The sequence below is a fragment of the Petromyzon marinus genome, assembly GCF_048934315.1.
Source record: "Petromyzon marinus isolate PM22_M1 ecotype Great Lakes invasive population chromosome 70 unlocalized genomic scaffold, UKy_Petmar_22M1.pri1.0 chr70_unloc.2, whole genome shotgun sequence".
Lineage (NCBI taxonomy): Eukaryota > Metazoa > Chordata > Hyperoartia > Petromyzontiformes > Petromyzontidae > Petromyzon > Petromyzon marinus.
The window spans coordinates 1,315,089-1,333,551 of NW_027422604.1; the positions used below are offsets into that span (position 1 = coordinate 1,315,089).

The 18,463-nt window shown below is 55.7% G+C and overlaps 1 protein-coding gene across 1 annotated transcript in view; it reads left to right on the forward strand.

Annotated features, from left to right (window-relative positions):
• LOC142908104 (uncharacterized) overlaps positions 1-10,564 on the forward strand; it is a 63,134-nt gene extending 52,570 nt beyond the window's left edge. Inside the window, exons 3-6 of the mRNA XM_076058330.1 lie at positions 711-853; positions 4,676-4,768; positions 6,683-6,826; positions 9,241-10,564. Coding sequence (XP_075914445.1) covers positions 711-853; positions 4,676-4,768; positions 6,683-6,826; positions 9,241-10,334 — 1,474 coding nt within the window. The 3' untranslated portion in view covers positions 10,335-10,564. The remainder of the gene's footprint in view (positions 1-710; positions 854-4,675; positions 4,769-6,682; positions 6,827-9,240) is intronic.
• The last annotated feature ends 7,899 nt before the right edge of the window (positions 10,565-18,463 follow it).

Sequence of the window (18,463 nt, forward strand, 5' to 3'; positions counted from 1 at the left end):
TAAAGTCAAAACCTACACATCCACAGAGGCAACTAGTAATTTAGCATTGAAATAGCTAAGGGATTAGCTTGTGACTGGTCACAGAAATGGCTATGTTAAAGTCAAAACCTACACATCCACAGAGGCAACTAGTAATTTAGCATTGAAATAGCTAAGGGATTAGCTTGTGCAAATAGCTGAGGGATTAGCTTGTGACTGGTCACAGAAATGGCTATGTTAAAGTCAAAACCTACACATCCACAGAAAGCAACTAGTAATTTAGCATTGAAATAGCTAAGGGATTAGCTTGTGCAAATAGCTGAGGGATTAGCTTGTGACTGGTCACAGGAATGGCTATGTTAAAGTCAAAACCTACACATCCACAGAAAGCAACTAGTAATTTAGCATTGAAATAGCTAAGGGATTAGCTTGTGACTGGTCACAGGAATAGATGTTAAAGTAAAGGCCTACACATCCACAGAGCTTCAACGAACGCTGTTAAATTATTCTCATCCGACGTGGTGACTTCACCGAAAGAACCAAAGAAGATGAATCCTTGCAGTCACGGAAGCTTTAAATGGAAATCTTAAAATCAATACCAGAGGGGTACGGACAGGGAGCCAGTGATGTTGCGTGTGTGTGTGTGTGTTGGCGACGATGGTGACGGTGTGTGTACGATGATGGAAGTGGTCTCGGTAGAGGCTACACGGGGGACCTTTGTCTTTGTGCAGGTGCGACACAGTGCAGCGGCCTCGCGTCCTGCTGACCTGCGAGCGTCCAGACGCCGACCTTCGCTACACGCTCAAGTTCCAGGAAGTGTCGCCAAACTTTTTGGGCCTTGAGTTCCGTCGTCATCGTGACTACTACATCACCTGTGAGTGTGAGAACACCACCACTACTACTACCACTACTACTACTACATCACCTGTGAGTGTGAGACCACTACTACTCCTACCACTACTACATCACCTGTGAGTGTGAGAACACCTCTACTACCACCACTACTACTACATCACCTGTGAGTGTGAGAACACCACCACTACTACCACTACTACTACTACATCACCTGTGTTTGTGAGACCACTACCACCACTACTACTACATCACCTGTGAGTGTGAGAACACTACTACTACTACATCACCTGTGAGTGTGAGAACACTACTACTACCACTACTACTACTACATCACCTGTGAGTGTGAGACCACTACCACCACTACTACTACATCACCTGTGAGTGTGAGACCACCACTACTACTACTACATCACCTGTGAGTGTGAGACCACTACTACTACTACTACATCACCTGTGAGTGTGAGACCACTACCACTACTACTACATCACCTGTGAGTGTGAGACCACTACTACTACTACATCACCTGTGAGTGTGAGACCACTACTACTACATCATCTGTGTGTGTGAGACCACTACTACTACTACATCACCTGTGAGTGTGAGACCACTACTACTACCACTACTACTACATCACCTGTGAGTGTGAGACCACTACTACTACCACTACTACTACTACATCACCTGTGAGTGTGAGACCACTACTACTACATCACCTGTGAGTGTGAGACCAGTACTACTACTACTACATCACCTGTGAGTGTGAGACCACTACTACTACTACTACATCACCTGTGAGTGTGAGACCACTACTACTACTACTACATCACCTGTGAGTGTGAGACCACTACTACTACTACATCACCTGTGAGTGTGAGACCACCACTACTACCACTACTACTACATCACCTGTGAGTGTGAGACCACTACTACTACTACATCACGTGTGAGACCACCACTACTACTACATCACCTGTGAGTGTGAGACCACTACTACTACTACTACATCACCTGTGAGTGTGAGACCACTACTGCTACTACATAACCTGTGAGTGTGAGCCAACCACTACTACTACTACATCACCTGTGAGTGTGAGACCACTACTGCTACTACATAACCTGTGAGTGTGAGCCAACCACTACTACTACTACTACATCACCTGTGTGTGTGAGACCACTACTACTACTACTACATCACTTGTGTGTGTGAGACCACTACTACTACTACTACATCACCTGTGTGTGTGAGACCACTTCTACTACTACATCACTTGTGTGTGTGAGACCACTACTACTTCTACTACATCACCTGTGAGTGTGAGACCACTACTACTACTACATCACCTGTGTGTGTGAGACCACTACTACTACTACATCACCTGTGAGTGTGAGACCACCACTACTACTACTACATCACCTGTGTGTGTGAGACCACCACTACTACTACTACTACATCACCTGTGTGTGTGAGACCACTACTACTACTACTACATCACCTGTGAGTGTGAGACCACCACTACCACTACTACATCACCTGTGTGTGTAAGACCACCACCACTACTACTACTACATCGCCTGTGTGTGTGAGACCACTACTACTACTATTACATCACCTGTGAGTGTGAGACCACTACTACTACTACTACATCACCTGTGAGTGTGAGACCACTACTACTACTACTACATCACCTGTGAGTGTGAGACCACTACTACTACTACTACTACATCAACTGTGAGTGTGAGACCACTACTACTACTACATCACCTGTGAGTGTGAGACCACTACTACTACTACTACATCACCTGTGAGTGTGAGACCACTACTACTACTACATCACCTGTGTGTGTGAGACCACTACTACTACATAACCTGTGTGTGTGAGACCACCACTACTACTACTACATCACCTGTGAGTGTGAGACCACTACTACTACTACATCACCTGTGAGTGTGAGACCGCCACTACTACTACTACATCACCTGTGAGTGTGAGACCACTACTACTACTACATCACCTGTGAGTGTGAGACCACTACTACTACTACATCACCTGTGAGTGTGAGACCGCCACTACTACTACTACATCACCTGTGAGTGTGAGACCACTACTACTACTACATCACCTGTGAGTGTGAGAACACCACTACTACTACTACATCACCTGTGAGTGTGAGAACACCACTACTACCACTACTACTACATCACCTGTGTGTGTGAGACCACTACTACATCACCTGTGAGTGTGAGAACACTACTACTACATCACCTGTGTGTGTGAGACCACTACTACTACTACTACATCACCTGTGAGTGTGAGACCACTACTACTACTACATCACCTGTGAGTGTGAGACCACCACTACTACTACATCACCTGTGAGTGTGAGACTACCACTACTACTACTACATCACCTGTGTGTGTGAGACCACTACTACTACTACATCACCTGTGAGTGTGAGACCACTACTACTACTACATCACCTGTGAGTGTGAGACCACTACTACTACTACTACATCACCTGTGTGTGTGAGACCACTACCACTACTACTACTACATCACCTGTGAGTGTGAGAACACCACTACTACTACATCACCTGTGAGTGTGAGACCACCACTACTACTACATCACCTGTGAGTGTGAGACCACTACTACTACTACTACATCACCTGTGAGTGTGAGACCACTACTACTACTACTACATCACCTGTGAGTGTGAGACCAGTACTACTACTACATCACCTGTGAGTGTGAGACCACTACTACTACTACATCACCTGTGAGTGTGAGACCACTACTACTACTACTACATCACCTGTGAGTGTGAGACCACCACTACTACTACTACATCACCTGTGTGTGTGAGACCACTACTACTACTACATCACCTGTGAGTGTGAGACCACCACTACTACTACATCACCTGTGAGTGTGAGACTACCACTACTACTACTACATCACCTGTGAGTGTGAGACCACCACTACTACTACTACATCACCTGTGAGTGTGAGACCACCACTACTACTACTACATCACCTGTGTGTGAGACCACTACTACTACTACATCACCTGTGAGTGTGAGACCACCACTACTACTACTACATCACCTGTGAGTGTGATAACACTACTACTACTACTACATCACCTGTGTGTGTGAGACTACCACCACTACTACTACTACATCACCTGTGAGTGTGATGGTAATGTGTGTGTGATGTGTGTGATGGTGATGATGGTGGTGTGTGATGTGTGTGTGATGGTGATGTTGAGTGTGTGTGTGCGATGACGACGTTGTGTGATGGCGATGTCGATGGTGGGTGGTGATGTTGATGGTGATGTTGATGGTGATGTGGGTGGGTGGTGATGTTGATGGTGGGTGGGTGGTGATGGTGATGTTGATGTTGATGTCGATGTCGATGGTGGGTGGTGATGTTGATGGTGATGTTGATGGTGGGTGGTGATGATGATGGTGATGTTGATGGTGATGGTGGGTGGGTGGTGATGGTGATGTTGATGTTGATGGTGATGTTGATGGTGATGTTGATGCTGATGTTGATGGTGATGTTGATGGTGATGATGGTGATGTTGATGGTGGTGATGTTGATGGTGGTGATGATGTTGATGGTGGTGATGATGTTGATGGTGGTGATGTTGATGGTGGTGATGTTGATGGTGGTGATGTTGATGGTGGTGATGTTGATGGTGATGTTGATGGTGGTGATGTTGATGGTGGTGATGTTGATGGTGTTGATGGTGATGTTGATGGTGGTGATGTTGATGGTGTTGATGTTGATGGTGTTGATGGTGATGTTGATGGTGATGTTGATGGGTTACCCCACAGCCACCTCCAACGGAACGCTGGAAGGCCTAGAGAATCAGCGGGGAGGAGTTTGCCGATCTCACGCCATGAGGATCCTACTCAGGGTCGGTCAAGGTGAGTGTCGGGGAGGTCAGGGGTCACCATCAGCAGGGGTCAGCAGGGGTCAGGGTTAGTAGCGGTGGTGGTGATGGCGGTGGCGGTGGTGGTGATGGTAGCGGTGGTGATGGCGGTAGCGGTGGTGGTGATGGTAGCAGTGGTGATGGGGATAGCGACGGTGGTGATGGCGGTGGTGATGATGGTCGCGGTGGTGATGATGGTAGCAGTGGTGATGGGGGTAGTGGTGGTGGTGATGATGGTAGCAGTGGTGATGGCGGTAGCGGTAGTGGTGATGGGAGCAGTAGTGATGGCGGTACCGGTGGTGATGGCGGTAGCGGTGGTGAATGGGGATAGTGGCGGTGGTGATGGTGATGGCGGTGGTGGTGATGATGGTAGTGATTGGGCGTAGTGGCAGTGGTGATGTTGGTGATGGTGGTAACGGTGGTGATTTTGGTAGCGTGGTGGTAGTGGTCGTGATGGTTGTATCGGTGGTGGTGGTGATGATGGTAGTGGTATCGGTGGTGGTGATGATGGTAGTGGTATCGGTGGTGGTGATGATGATGGTAGTGGTATCGGCGGTGATGATGGTAGTGGTATCGGTGGTGGTGATGATGGTAGTGGTATCGGTGGTGGTGATGATGGCAGTGGTATCGGTGGTAGTGATGATGGTAGTGGTATCGGTGGTGGTGATGATGGTAGTGGTATCGGTGGTGGTGATGATGGTAGTGGTATCGGCGGTGGTGATGATGGTAGTGGTATCGGCGGTGGTGATGATGGTAGTGGTATCGGCGGTGGTGATGATGGTAGTGGTATCGGTGGTGGTGATGATGGTAGTGGTATCGGCGGTGGTGATGATGGTAGTGGTATTGGTGGTGGTGATGATGGTAGTGGTATCGGTGGTGGTGATGATGGTAGTGGTATCGGCGGTGGTGATGATGGTAGTGGTATCGGCGGTGGTGATGATGGTAGTGGTATCGGTGGTGGTGATGATGGTAGTGGTATCGGTGGTGGTGATGATGGTAGTGGTATTGGCGGTGGTGATGATGGTAGTGGTATTGGCGGTGGTGATGATGGTAGTGGTATTGGCGGTGGTGATGATGGTAGTGGTATTGGTGATGGTGATGATGGTAGTGGTATCGGCGGTGGTGATGATGGTAGTGGTATCGGCGGTGGTGATGATGGTAGTGGTATCGGTGGTGGTGATGATGGTAGTGGTATCGGTGGTGGTGATGATGGTAGTGGTATCGGCGGTGGTGATGATGGTAGTGGTATTGGCGGTGGTGATGATGGTAGTGGTATTGGCGGTGGTGATGATGGTAGCGGTAGAGAATGGTGGCGGTGGTGGTGATGATGATGAAGGTGGTGGTGGTAGAGAATGGTAGTGATGATGGTGGTGATGGTGATGATGATGGTGGTGGTGGTGATGGTGGTAGCGGTAGAGAATGGTAGTGATGGTGATGTTGTTGATGGTGGTGGTGATGGTGATGATGATGGTGGTGGTGGTGATGGTGGTAGTAGTAATGGTGATGATAGTGATGGTGGTGATGGTGATGATGGTAGTGGTGATGATGATGGTGGTGGTGGTGGTAGTGGGTAGTGGTAGTGCAGCGGTGAGTGCTGCACTCCGAACCCGTCAATGACCCGAGTTTCGATTCACGCTCACGGCCAACACCGGTGACGAGCATCCAAACCGTTCCTGGGCCTCCTCCCCTAGGTCGACTCGGCCTCAAATGAGTAACTGGTGGCGGTGTGTGCAGTTATAAACATCGCCCCCGGGGGGGGGGGGGTGGGGAGACAAAGGCGGCCGGGCGTGGTTGCTGGGCAACCCCCACCCGCTCTGCGTGCCACATCATCGTCATGCTAACGGTGACCCCGCCCCCTGCCACGCCCCCCTGCCACGCCCCCTCTGATCCCCCCCCCCCCCTCCCCCAGACCCCCGAGCCCCCGCCCACGTGACGTCTGTGACCCGGCGACCCACCCCCGGCTCCGGCTCGTCACGTGAGCCCGTGGTGATCGTGGTGCCGCCCCCACCCCACGGAGGCGGTGGGGGGGCACCGCCCCCTACCAACCGCCCAGGTAACACGCCCCTAGCAACGGAGGAGACACTAGCACGCCCCTAGCAACGGGGGGAGACGCTCGCACGCCCCTAGCAACGGGGGGAGACGCTCGCACGCCCCTAGCAACGGGGGGAGACGCTCGCACGCCCCTAGCAACGGGGGAGACGCTTGCACGCCCCTAGCGACGGGAGACGCTCGGACACCCCTAGCGACGGGAGAGACGCTCGCACGCCCCTAGCGACGGGAGACGCTCGCACGCCCCTAGCGACGGGAGACGCTCGGACACCCCTAGCGACGGGAGAGACGCTCGCACGCCCCTAGCGATGGGAGAGACGCTCGCACGCCCCTAGCGACGGGAGACGCTCGGACACCCCTAGCGACGGGAGAGACGCTCGCACGCCCCTAGCGACGGGGGAGACGCTCGCACGCGCCTAGCGACGGGGTAGACGCTTGCACGCCCCTAGCGACAGGGGAGACGCTCGCACGCCCCTAGCGACGGGGGAGACGCTAGCCCCCCTGGCAACGGGGTAGACGCTCGCACGCCCCTAGCGACGGGAGAGACGCTCGCACGCGCCTAGCAACGGGGGAGACGCTCGCACGCCCCTAGCAACGGGGGAGACGCTAGCCCCCCTGGCAACGGGGGAGACGCTCGCACGCCCCTAGCGACGGGGGAGACGCTCGCACGCGCCTAGCAACGGGGGAGACGCTCGCACGCCCCTAGCAACGGGGGAGACGCTAGCCCCCCTGGCAACGGGGGAGACGCTCGCACGCCCCTAGCGACGGGGGAGACGCTCGCACGCGCCTAGCAACGGGGGAGACGCTCGCACGCGCTTAGCAACGGGAGAGACGTTCGCACGCCCCTAGCGACGGGGGAGATGCTCGCACGCGCCTAGCAACGGGAGAGATGCTCGCACGCCCCTAGCAACGGGGGAGACGCTCGCATGCCCCTAGCGACGGGGGAAATGCTCGCACGCGCCTAGCAACGGGAGAGACGCTCGCACGCCCCTAGCGACGGGGGAGACGCTCGCACGCGCCTAGCAACGGGAGAGACGCTCGCACGCCCCTAGCAACGGGGGAGACGCTCGCACGCCCCTCGCAACGGGGGAGATGCTCGCACGCCCCTAGCAACGGGAGAGACGCTCACACGCCCCTAGCAACGGGGGAGACGCTCGCACGCCCCTAGCGACGGGAGATGCTCGCACACCCCTAGCAACGGGGGAGACGCTCGCACGCCCCTAGCAACGGGGGAGACGCTCGCACGCCCCTAGCGATGGGGGAGACGCTCGCACGCGCCTAGCAACAGGAGAGACACTCGCACGCCCCTAGCAACAGGAGAGACGCTCGCACGCCCCTAGCAACAGGGGAGACACTCGCACGCCCCTAGCAACGGGAGACGCACGCCCCTAGCGACGGGGGAGACGCTAGCACGCCCCTAGCGATGGGGGAGACGCTCGTACGCCCCTAGCGACGGGAGACGCAAGCACATCCCTAGCGACGGGGGAGATGCTCGCACGCGCCTAGCAACGGGGGACGCTCGCACGCCCTTAGCGACTGGAGAGACGCTCGCACGCCCCTAGCAACGGAGGAGACGCTCGCACGCCCCTAGCGACGGGGGAGACGCTCGCACGCCCCTAGCAACGGGGGACGCTCGCACACCCCTAGCAACGGGGGAGACGCTCGCACGCCCCTAGCATCAGGAGAGACGCTCGCACGCCCCTAGCAACAGGAGGGACGCTCGCACGCCCCTAGCAACAGGAGAGACGCTCGCACGCCCCTAGCGACTGGAGAGACGCTCGCACGCCCCTAGCAACGGAGGAGACGCTCGCACGCCCCTAGCAACAGGAGGGACGCTCGCACGCCCCTAGCGACTGGAGAGACGCTCGCACGCCCCTAGCAACGGAGGAGATGCTCGCATGCCCCTAGCGACGGGGGAGACGCTCGCACGCCCCTAGCACGCCCCTAGCAACGGGGGACGCTCGCACACCCCTAGCAACGGGGGACGCTCGCACACCCCTAGAAACGGGGGAGACGCTCGCACGCCCCTAGCAACAGGAGAGACGCTCGCACGCCCCTAGCAACAGGAGGGACGCTCGCACGCCCCTAGCAACAGGAGAGACGCTCGCACGCCGCTAGCGACTGGAGAGACGCTCGCACGCCCCTAGCAATGGAGGAGACGCTAGCCCCCCTAGCAACGGAGGAGACGCTCGCACGCCCCTAGGGACAGGGGAGACGCTCGCACGCCCCTAGCGACGGGGGAGACGCTCGCACGCCCCTAGCAACGGAGCGACCCGCGCACCCCTAGCAACGGCGGCAACTTGGTGAGGGGGCTGGGGAGACTGCTCATTGTACAACAACGATTTAATTCTGCAATTAACACCTTCTCCCCTCCACCACCACCACCACCATCACCTACCCCCCCCTCTCCACCACCAGGGGTGTCGGACCCCCGCAGCGGCGTGGGGGAGGGGCCGGGGCCGGGGCCGGGGGGAGAGACGTTGCTCGGCTCTGACGTGGCGCTCATTGTGGGCGTGGCCAGCGGCTGCCTCATCTTCCTCCTCCTCGCCCTCTTCCTCCTCCTCTTCCTGCTGCGCCAGAGGCGACGCAGCAACCACCACCACCACAACCACCACCACGGCAACAACAACCACAACAACAGCAACCACCAGCAGCAGCAGCAGCAGCAGCACGGCCACCACAACCACCACAACTACAACCACAACAACCACCACAACCACTACAACCACCACCACCAGCAGCAGCAGCAGCAGCAGCAGCAGCTGGCACCTCTCTACCGGGGCTTGGTGAGCGGCCGTAAGAGCGGCCACCATCACCACCACCATCACCACCACGGCGGTGGCGGCGGTGGCGGCGGCGGTGGCGCCATGCACCACCTGCTGCACCACCAGGCCCCGCTGCGCCACCCTGGGCCCTACTCGCTCACCACGCTCGCCAATGCCCGGCGGGCCGTGTCTCTGTCGGCCGGCGGCGGCGGCGGCGGCGGCGGCCACCCGCCAGCGCCGCTGCCGCTGCCCTCGCCCGGCCCCCTGGCGCCGCCCCCTCTCCCCCCCTCCTCCTCCGGCACCGCCACCTCCTCCACCTCGTCGTCGTCGTCGTCGTCGTCGTCCCGGGGGCCGTGCGCCACCACGGGAGGGGGAGCGGCGGCTCGCTGCGGTAGCGGCGGCGGTGGCAGCGGTAGCGGCGGTGGCGGTAGCGGCGTGTCGTCGTCCACCTCGCTGCTCGGCGCCGAACGGCTCGCCGGGGTCGTGGGGGGCGAAGGGGCGGCAAGGAGGAGTTTGTCCCTGGCGTCGGCCGCGGGGGCGTCGGGCACGGAGGCGAGCGACGTCCTCGTCGCGCTGAGGCCCGCGTCGGCGGTGCTGGCGGCCGCGGCCGGGGGGGGCGCCGGAGGGCTCGTCGCGGGGGGCCCAGGTGCCCCCCACTACGAGAAGGTGAGCGGCGACTACGGCCACCCCATCTACATCGTGCAGGGCCCCGACCGCAGCCCCTCCAACGTCTACTACAAGGTGTGAGAGGCGGTGGACGTGGCGGCGGAGGCGACAGGGAGGGGAGGAGGAGGCCTTCATCTAGCAGTGGATAGACCCTGGCCGACGATGTTGGTGGAGGCTATGGGAGGCCTTTGCCGAGCAATGGATAGACTCTGCCTGATGGTGGTGGCTTATGGGAGGCCATCATCATCCGGCAGTGGAGAGGCCCTGGAAGATGGTGGTGGTGGTGGCGACCGCGATCATGGTGGAGGCTAGCGGGGGGGCGGGGGGGGGAAGAGGTGGTGGGCGACGATGGACGTGGGGGGGACGCGTTGCTTGAGATGCAGCAGACGACGATGACGACGATGATGATGATGATGAAGAAGATGATGCTAAGGATGTCGGCGGTTGAGGATGGAGTCGAAGAGAAGAGGGTGGAGTGACGGGTGGGAGATGCGACAGCGTTGGACCCCTGTGTCGGGATGAGATTTGTTCAGTTGTGGGGTTCTGGCCCCGGTGTTCTCCCGGGTCCCAGGTGGAACCGGAGTGGATTCCCGTCTGGTCTCCGGACGGGCCAAGGGGTCGCAACGCGTCGACGATCCCCCTCCCCAACCAACCCTGATCTCCCCGACTCGGTAGCACCCAGAGCTCGCATTGTGCCAACGAAGGGGACCGTGGGTTTTGGCGGGGCCACAGAGACGAAGACACGCACACACGCACGCACGCACGGGAGCCTACGCACACGATTTGATGCTGAGTCTGGGTGGCGGGGTGGTGGGTGGGTGTTTGGTGTGTCGTGTGTGGATTGTCCTACGCCATGAAGACTCAAAGAAAGAAAAAAAAACGACGGTCTATCGTTCTGGAGGGTGACCTGCGATTCGTTTTTAGGAACCCGTTTTCCCAACTGGTTTCGAGGAGGGGGTAGGGAGGAACCCTCCTTGGGCCCCCAAAGTATCTCGTAGGGACCAAAGCCCCCCACCCTCCCTCCCTCCTCGGGATGTGGGAAGGGGAGGGGGCGGTTAACGGAACAGAACCTGAGGCCAGCTCAAGAAGTTTTAGTCTGGTGGACCAAAAACGGTGCGTTCTGATGGTTTGTTTATTATTTTTAAACCGACGGAGACTTTGTTACAAACTGGCGTGGGTGTGGGTGGGGTAAGGGTAGTGGGTAGGGGGGTGATGTTTGTGCCAAAGATCCACCCACCGTGTGGCCTGTAACAGGTTGTCAGGGCAAGTGTTGTTAGCGAGTAGCGGCACATATGGAGGCCGGCACGGTGCACGATGGAGTGGGTGGCCAACACCACACCTTGGTCTCCCCTGAGTGGCGATGTTTACTCTACACGTTGCCCCAGGTGCTCTTTTGAGGCCGAGTTTGACCGGGGGGGGGGGGGGGGGGGAAGGCTCCATAACCGATTCAGATTTAATTGTCACCAAGTGTTTGCGCCGGCCGTGAGCGGAGAATCGAACTCGGGTCTCGCTGGACTCGTGGCACAAACGTGCAGCGTTAACCGCGTCGACACCGCCACTCTCCCCATCGCTGCCACCACCACCCCCAGCACCACCACCGACACGGCCAGCACCGACATTGCCAGCACCGACACTGCCACCGCCACGGTGATGTCGGGGGGGGCCTTTGTGCGTTGCGGTTTTGTGGTTTATTGTTTGCGTATTTTTTTTTCTGTAAGCCGCCACCGCGGTTAAAGGTGGACGCTGCGTGGTGGCGGTCGTGGGCGGTGGTGGTAGCCAGTGGGCGGTGGTGGTAGCCAGTGGTCGTGGCTGCAATAGTGGTGGCGGCAGCGATTATGGTAGTGCCAGTAGCGGTGGTGGTGGTTGGGGTTTATGATGCACTTCCCCCCCCCCCCCCCACCCCTTACTGACGGTCGCGTGCCCGGACGAGCCCCCAGTGAACGTTGTTCTGACCACCGCATTGCCCTCCATCCCCCCCCCCCCCCCCCCATGCCGAATATATTTATTTTACTCTGCGATGTCGATAACGCCGACGATGATGATTCTCGTTTTGATTTGGTTCCTGATGATTTATAATATTAATTGTCGTCGTGTGTTCTCGCGCCGTTTATATATATCTATGTTTGTTAATATCGTTACGTTGTATGGAGAGGCGCGCGAGGGGGGCATTTTGGAAGACTTTTTTTATTGGGGCGCCGAGGTTTTTGACCCCTCGCACCTGCCCATTTATTTTCTTGCAGCTTTATTTTATTTTATCACTCGATTTTATGTTACAATTTTTCTCACTTTAGCACAAATACTGGAAGCTTTGTAAAATACGTCTTCGCTTCCGTACCCACGAGTGCCATGACAAGATTACGAAACGGTGGACAGGAGCAACGTGAGTGAGAAGTGACGGGCACCTAACGTTGGCTCAACGTTAAAGACGTCGTCCAGGGCCAGCTTCGGTCCCGACCCGCATCGGGCGCGTGATTGGACGCTCCTGGTCCAATCGGGTTGGGTCCAATCGAAAGCTTCGGTTAAACCCGGGTCCGGCGCGTGATTGGATAATTTTTGGTCCAATCAAAAGCTCTCTCCGGTCCAACCCCGGGTCCGGCGCGTGATTGGATGTTTTTGGTCCAATCAAAAGCTCTCTCCGGTCCAACCCCGGGTCCGGCGCGTGATTGGATATTTTTGGTCCAATCAAAAGCTCTCTCCGGTCCAACCCCGGCACCGGCGCGTGATTGGACCAATGTCCAATCGCGCCCTGGACCCTGGGTTTGATTTCCCCGTCCCCCAGGTCGACTCGGCCTGAAATGAGCACCTGGCACGGTGTTGTAAAAATGTCAGCACTGGGGGGAGACAAAGGCGGCCGGGCGTGGTAGCTTGGCCACCGACGGTCTGCTAATGCTATACGGAGCGGAGGGGAAATTTGTCCTTTGTTTCTAGTTTGGGCCGGGAAAAAAACCACTGGAACTTTTATACGGAAAAAGGAAACTTCCCTTTGAAGGTCTAGAAGCTCAAGCGATGGCAATATTATTATAGGAGTAAAGTTACACTAATACCTAGTATTATAATAATGCTACGTATTACTACCGTGCTGTTGCGTATCACTATGCTACAATACGTGTAACCGTTATTGTAAAATATTGTTTTAATAACGGTTATGATAACGCTATTGGTATACTATTATGATAGTATGCCAATGACATTGTTATATAATGTTATGATGATGATGATGTTTGTCGCAGGCAGTGGTGTTGGGGAGGTTGTGGGGGTCGCGGGTCAGAGCCCCCCCCTCCCCCATCTCTAGGTCGTGCCACTGCTGGATGAGACCCTCCCACTGGCGTCTCTACCTCCCCCCCCCCCCTTCTGTGAGGTGTAAGGAGGTGTAAGGAAGGATATCTGTCGATCTTTTTTTGGACGTCGCTCGTTTTGTAAAGGAAAGAATAAAAGGGAAGTGAAACTTCGTCGGCCGACGCGTCTCGTGCCGGCTCTCTGCGGGGAATGAGAGGAGGAGGAGGTGGAGGAGGTGGTGGAGGAGATGGTGGAGGAGGGAGATGGAGGAGATGGAAGTGGAGGGAGATGGAGCAGGAGATGGAGATGGGGGAGATGAAAGAGGTGGAGGGAGATGGAGATGGAGGTGGAGGGAGATGGAGATGGAGGTGGAGGGAGATGGAGGTGGAGGGAGATGGAGGTGGAGGTGGAGGGAGGTGGAGGTGGAGGGAGGTGGAGGTGGAGGGAGATGGAGGTGGAGGGAGATGGAGGTGGAGGGAGATGGAGGAGGAGATGGAGATGGAAGTGGAGGGAGATGGAGGTGGAGGGAGATGGAGATGGAAGTGGAGGGAGATGGAGATGGAGGTGGAGGGAGATGGAGGTGGAGGGAGACGGAGGAGGAGATGGAAGTGGAGGGAGATGGAGGTGGAGGGAGATGGAGGAGGAGATGGAAGTGGAGGGAGATGGAAGTGGAGGGAGATGGAGGAGGAGGAAGGAGGTGGCAAGTCTCTCACCACACACTTTCCATCCATGCTGATTGTAGGCGCGGTGGTAGTGGAGGAAGAGATGATGGCGGTGATGATGGCGGTGATAACGGTGGTGTGTGAACTTCTTTCGCACCGTACATAACCAACCGTGCCAACCGGAAGTGTGATATAATGATGATGGTGATGGGAGTGATTTTCATTATGGTGATTGATGATGATGATGGTGATGATGATGATGACGATGGAGATGTTGATGGTGATGATAGTGGTGATGATGGTGGTGATGATGGTGATGGTGGTCATGGCGGTGGTCATGGCGATGTTGATGGTGGTGATGATGGTGGTGATGGTGGTCATGGCGATGTTGATGGTGGTGATGGCGATGTTGATGGTGGTGATGGCGATGTTGATGATGGTGGTGATGGTGATGTTGGTGGTGGTGATGGCGATGTTGATGATGGTGGTGATGGTGATGTTGGTGGTGGTGATGGTGATGGTGATGTTGATGGTGGTGATGTTGATGATGATGGTGGTGATGGTGGTGATGTTGATGGTGGTGATGGCGATGGTGGTGATGATGGTGATGTTGATGTTGATGATGGTAGTGATGGTGATGATGGTGGTGATGGCGATGTTGATGTTTTTATTGTCGAGTTCTCGCTGCCGAAACTCCACGGAGTGATTTCAGCATCACCACCACGGTCTATCCACTGCTGGATGAGGATCAATGCGATGGTGATGGTGGTGGTGTCTCTACCCCGCGTGTGGTCTCTAATACACGTGACTCCTCTCTCTGTCTCCCAGTGTCATCATCGTCACCGTGGTCTATCCACTGCTGGCTAGGGGAGATGTTGACTACCTCGCCTGGTACGCAGGAGGTCGTGGGTTTGATCCAGACCCTGACGATGCCTGCTGCTGCTGTATATTTGAAGTCTGCGTCTCTCTCATCATCATCATCATCATCACGGTGGCTATGAGATGTTGACTACCTCGCCTGGTACGCAGGAGGTTGTGGGTTCGATCCCGACCCTGACGATGCCTGCTGCTGTATATTTGAAGTCTGCGTCTCTCTCATCATCATCATGGTGGCTAGGAGATGTTGACTACCTTGCCTGGTACACAGGAGGTCGTGGGGTTGATCCAGACCCTGACGATGCCTGCTGCTGCTGCTGTATATTTGAAGTCTGTGTGTCTCTCTCATCATCACCACGGTGGCTAGGAGATATTGTTCCCTCCACACTTAGCATCAACGTCATTGGGCCGATATAAATGCCCAGATTCGTTGAGCTATCATTTGTTGATGGGCAGGTCCTCTTCTGAAAAAAAACCCATCTACTACATACCATCATTAGACCGCCTTTGCCAGTACCAACAAATGATCATGGGGGTTTTCCATTTTTTTTTTATCTGGCAACAAAACTGAAACCTTCTTCCAAGGAATCATCTTACTGCATTAACCACAATACGCTTGTGGTCAAAATGCAAACAAATAACACACTCTGGTGATATTGTGTTTTGGTACTGGCAGAGGAGCAGGGGTGGAGCCACGGGGGGGGCTGGGGGGGGGCTGGGGGGGGGGCTGGGGCGGGGGCTTAGCCCCCCCCCTGAAATTTTGGGAACGTCGGTCATCGGGATAACCGGATATCCGGCTGCTGCACATTGCTGCAGGCTGCTGTCACCTCGTGCTGTCACCTCGTGCTGTCACCTCGTGCTGTCACCTCGTGCTGTCACCTCGTGTGCTGCCCTGCAGGCTGCTGTCACCTCGTGCTGTCACCTCGTGCTGCCCTGCAGGCTGCTGTCACCTCGTGTGCTGCCCTGCAGGCTGCTGTCACCTTGTGCTGTCACCTTGTGCTGTCACCTTGTGCTGCCCTGCAGGCTGCTGTCACCTTGTGCTGTCACCTCGTGCTGCCCTGCAGGCTGCTGTCACCTTGTGTGCTGCCCTGCAGGCTGCTGTCACCTCGTGCTGCCCTGCAGGCTGCTGTCACCTCGTGCTGTCACCTCGTGTGCTGTCACCTTGTGCTGTCACCTCGTGTGCTGCCCTGCAGGCTGCTGTCACCTCGTGCTGTCACCTCGTGTGCTGCCCTGCAGGCTGCTGTCACCTTGTGCTGTCACCTTGTGCTGCCCTGCAGGCTGCTGTCACCTCGTGCTGTCACCTCGTGTGCTGCCCTGCAGGCTGCTGTCACCTTGTGCTGTCACCTCGTGCTGTCACCTTGTGCTGTCACCTCGTGCTGCCCTGCAGGCTGCTGTCACCTTGTGCTGTCACCTCGTGCTGCCCTGCAGGCTGCTTAAGCGGCAGCCTTTCGAACTTCTCGAACTGATCAGCCACGTCAGCGGCTCCGACCTATGAATAAAACGTCCGCGTTCGAATCCAATAAAGTTTGTTTTATATGGATTTGTGTGGCGCCCATTGGGGAACATGAACGCACTGAGATATCTCTCAGAACATTGAAGTCAGCCCCCCCCCCCAAAGTCAAAATCCTGGCTGCAAAGGAGGTCTAATGATGTAGACGTTTACCCAGAGGGCCTCGTTACTCTCATTGTGGCATTGTCTTTGAGATGCACAGCGAGGGAAAACAAGTATTTGATCCCCTGCTGATTTTGTACGTTTGCCCACAGTGACAAAGAAATGATCGGTCTATAATTTTAATGGTAGGTTTATTTGAACGGTGCGAGACAGAATAACAACAACAACAAAATCCAGAAAAACGCATGTCAAAAATGTTATAAATTGATTTGCATTTCAATGGGGGAAATAAGTTTTTGGCCCCCTCTCAATCAGACAGATTTCTGGCTCCCAGGTGCCTTGTATACAGGTAACGAGCTGAGATTAGGAGCACACCAATCAGTTTCAAGGACAATGCATCATCTTATCAGCGTGTTTTTTTTGTTGGCATTTTGACCACAAATTGTGGTTAATGCAGTAAGATGACTCCTCGTAAAAATATTTCAGTTTAGTTGCCAAAAAAAACCAGTGGAAAACACCCCTATTATTCTTATTATTATTCCAATACATAGCAGCTTCATCGGAGCCCTTACCTGGCGAAATAACAAATCGTGACATCGTATTTAGGGTATTTGTCTGCTCCTGTAAATATCCATGCGATGATGATGATGCCGAGAAGCCAGATTCGTTGAGCTATCATTAGCGATGGCCAGCTCGCTTCTGAACTGAATAATAAAAACAAGCTACTGCGCAGCCGCTTCCGTAGGTGCCCTTACGCCTGTTAAAATAAAATAAAATAGTTTCAGTTTACGAGACGTGACCTTTGGTGACCTCTCCGAGTTCATCACCACGTGTCAAACTCTGCTCGCTGCCCTGTCGCTCCCTCCCCCCCTCTCCCCCCCCCCTCTCTCTCCCCCCTCTCTCTCTCTCCCCCCTCTCCCTCTCTCCTCTCTCTCCCCCCCTCTCTCTCCCCCTCTCTCCTCTCTCTCTCTCCCCTCTCTCCTCTCTCTCCCCGTCTCTCCTCTCTCTCTCCCCTCTCTCCTCTCTCTCTCCCCCTCTCTCCTCTCTCTCCCCTCTCTCCTCTCTCTCCCCCCCTCTCTCTCCTCTCTCTCTCCCCCTCTCTCCTCTCCTCTCTCTCTCCCCTCTCCCCCTCTCTCTCTCCCCTCGTTTTTTTCTTAGTTTTTTTAATGCTTTGCTTCATGTAACCCCCCTCCTTTTAAATGAAAGACCCAATTTTTTTTCTTTCCCCTTCCCTCTCTCTCTACCCGCTCTCCGCCCCCCCCCCTCTCTCTGCCCCCTCTCTTCCTACTCCATTTGGCTCTCTTTTTTCTTTATAACTACGACAAGTGCTGCATCTGCACGCAGCCCTTCCCACAGTCAGACGGCCTCCGACGGGGTAGCTCACAATGTGCACGCACAGAGAGCTCTCTCCCGTCATCTGCCACCGAGCACGCGGCCCTCCTCCAGCTGCCCACCGCTCCTTGAAGGCCGGCACGGCGTGGGTCAGCCGCGCCGCACGGCGGAACTCCGGACCCACCCACCCTGGCTCCGACCGGAGCGTGGAAGATGCCCAGGGCTGCTGGCCGGACGTCGCCCCTCCAGGGCCACCTTCCTCGCCCTGTGTGCACGGCGAGCTTGGCGTGGCCGAAGAGCAACGTTGACCGGCCCCTGGAGATGTTGGGGTCCGTCGCCCTTCGGGTATCCGAAGATGAGGACCGTCGGGGGGAGAGGTGGAGGCTGAACCTTAGGAGGATGTTTCTCAGGACCTTGAACACAGCGAGTTCAGGCTCTTGCGCTCCACGTAT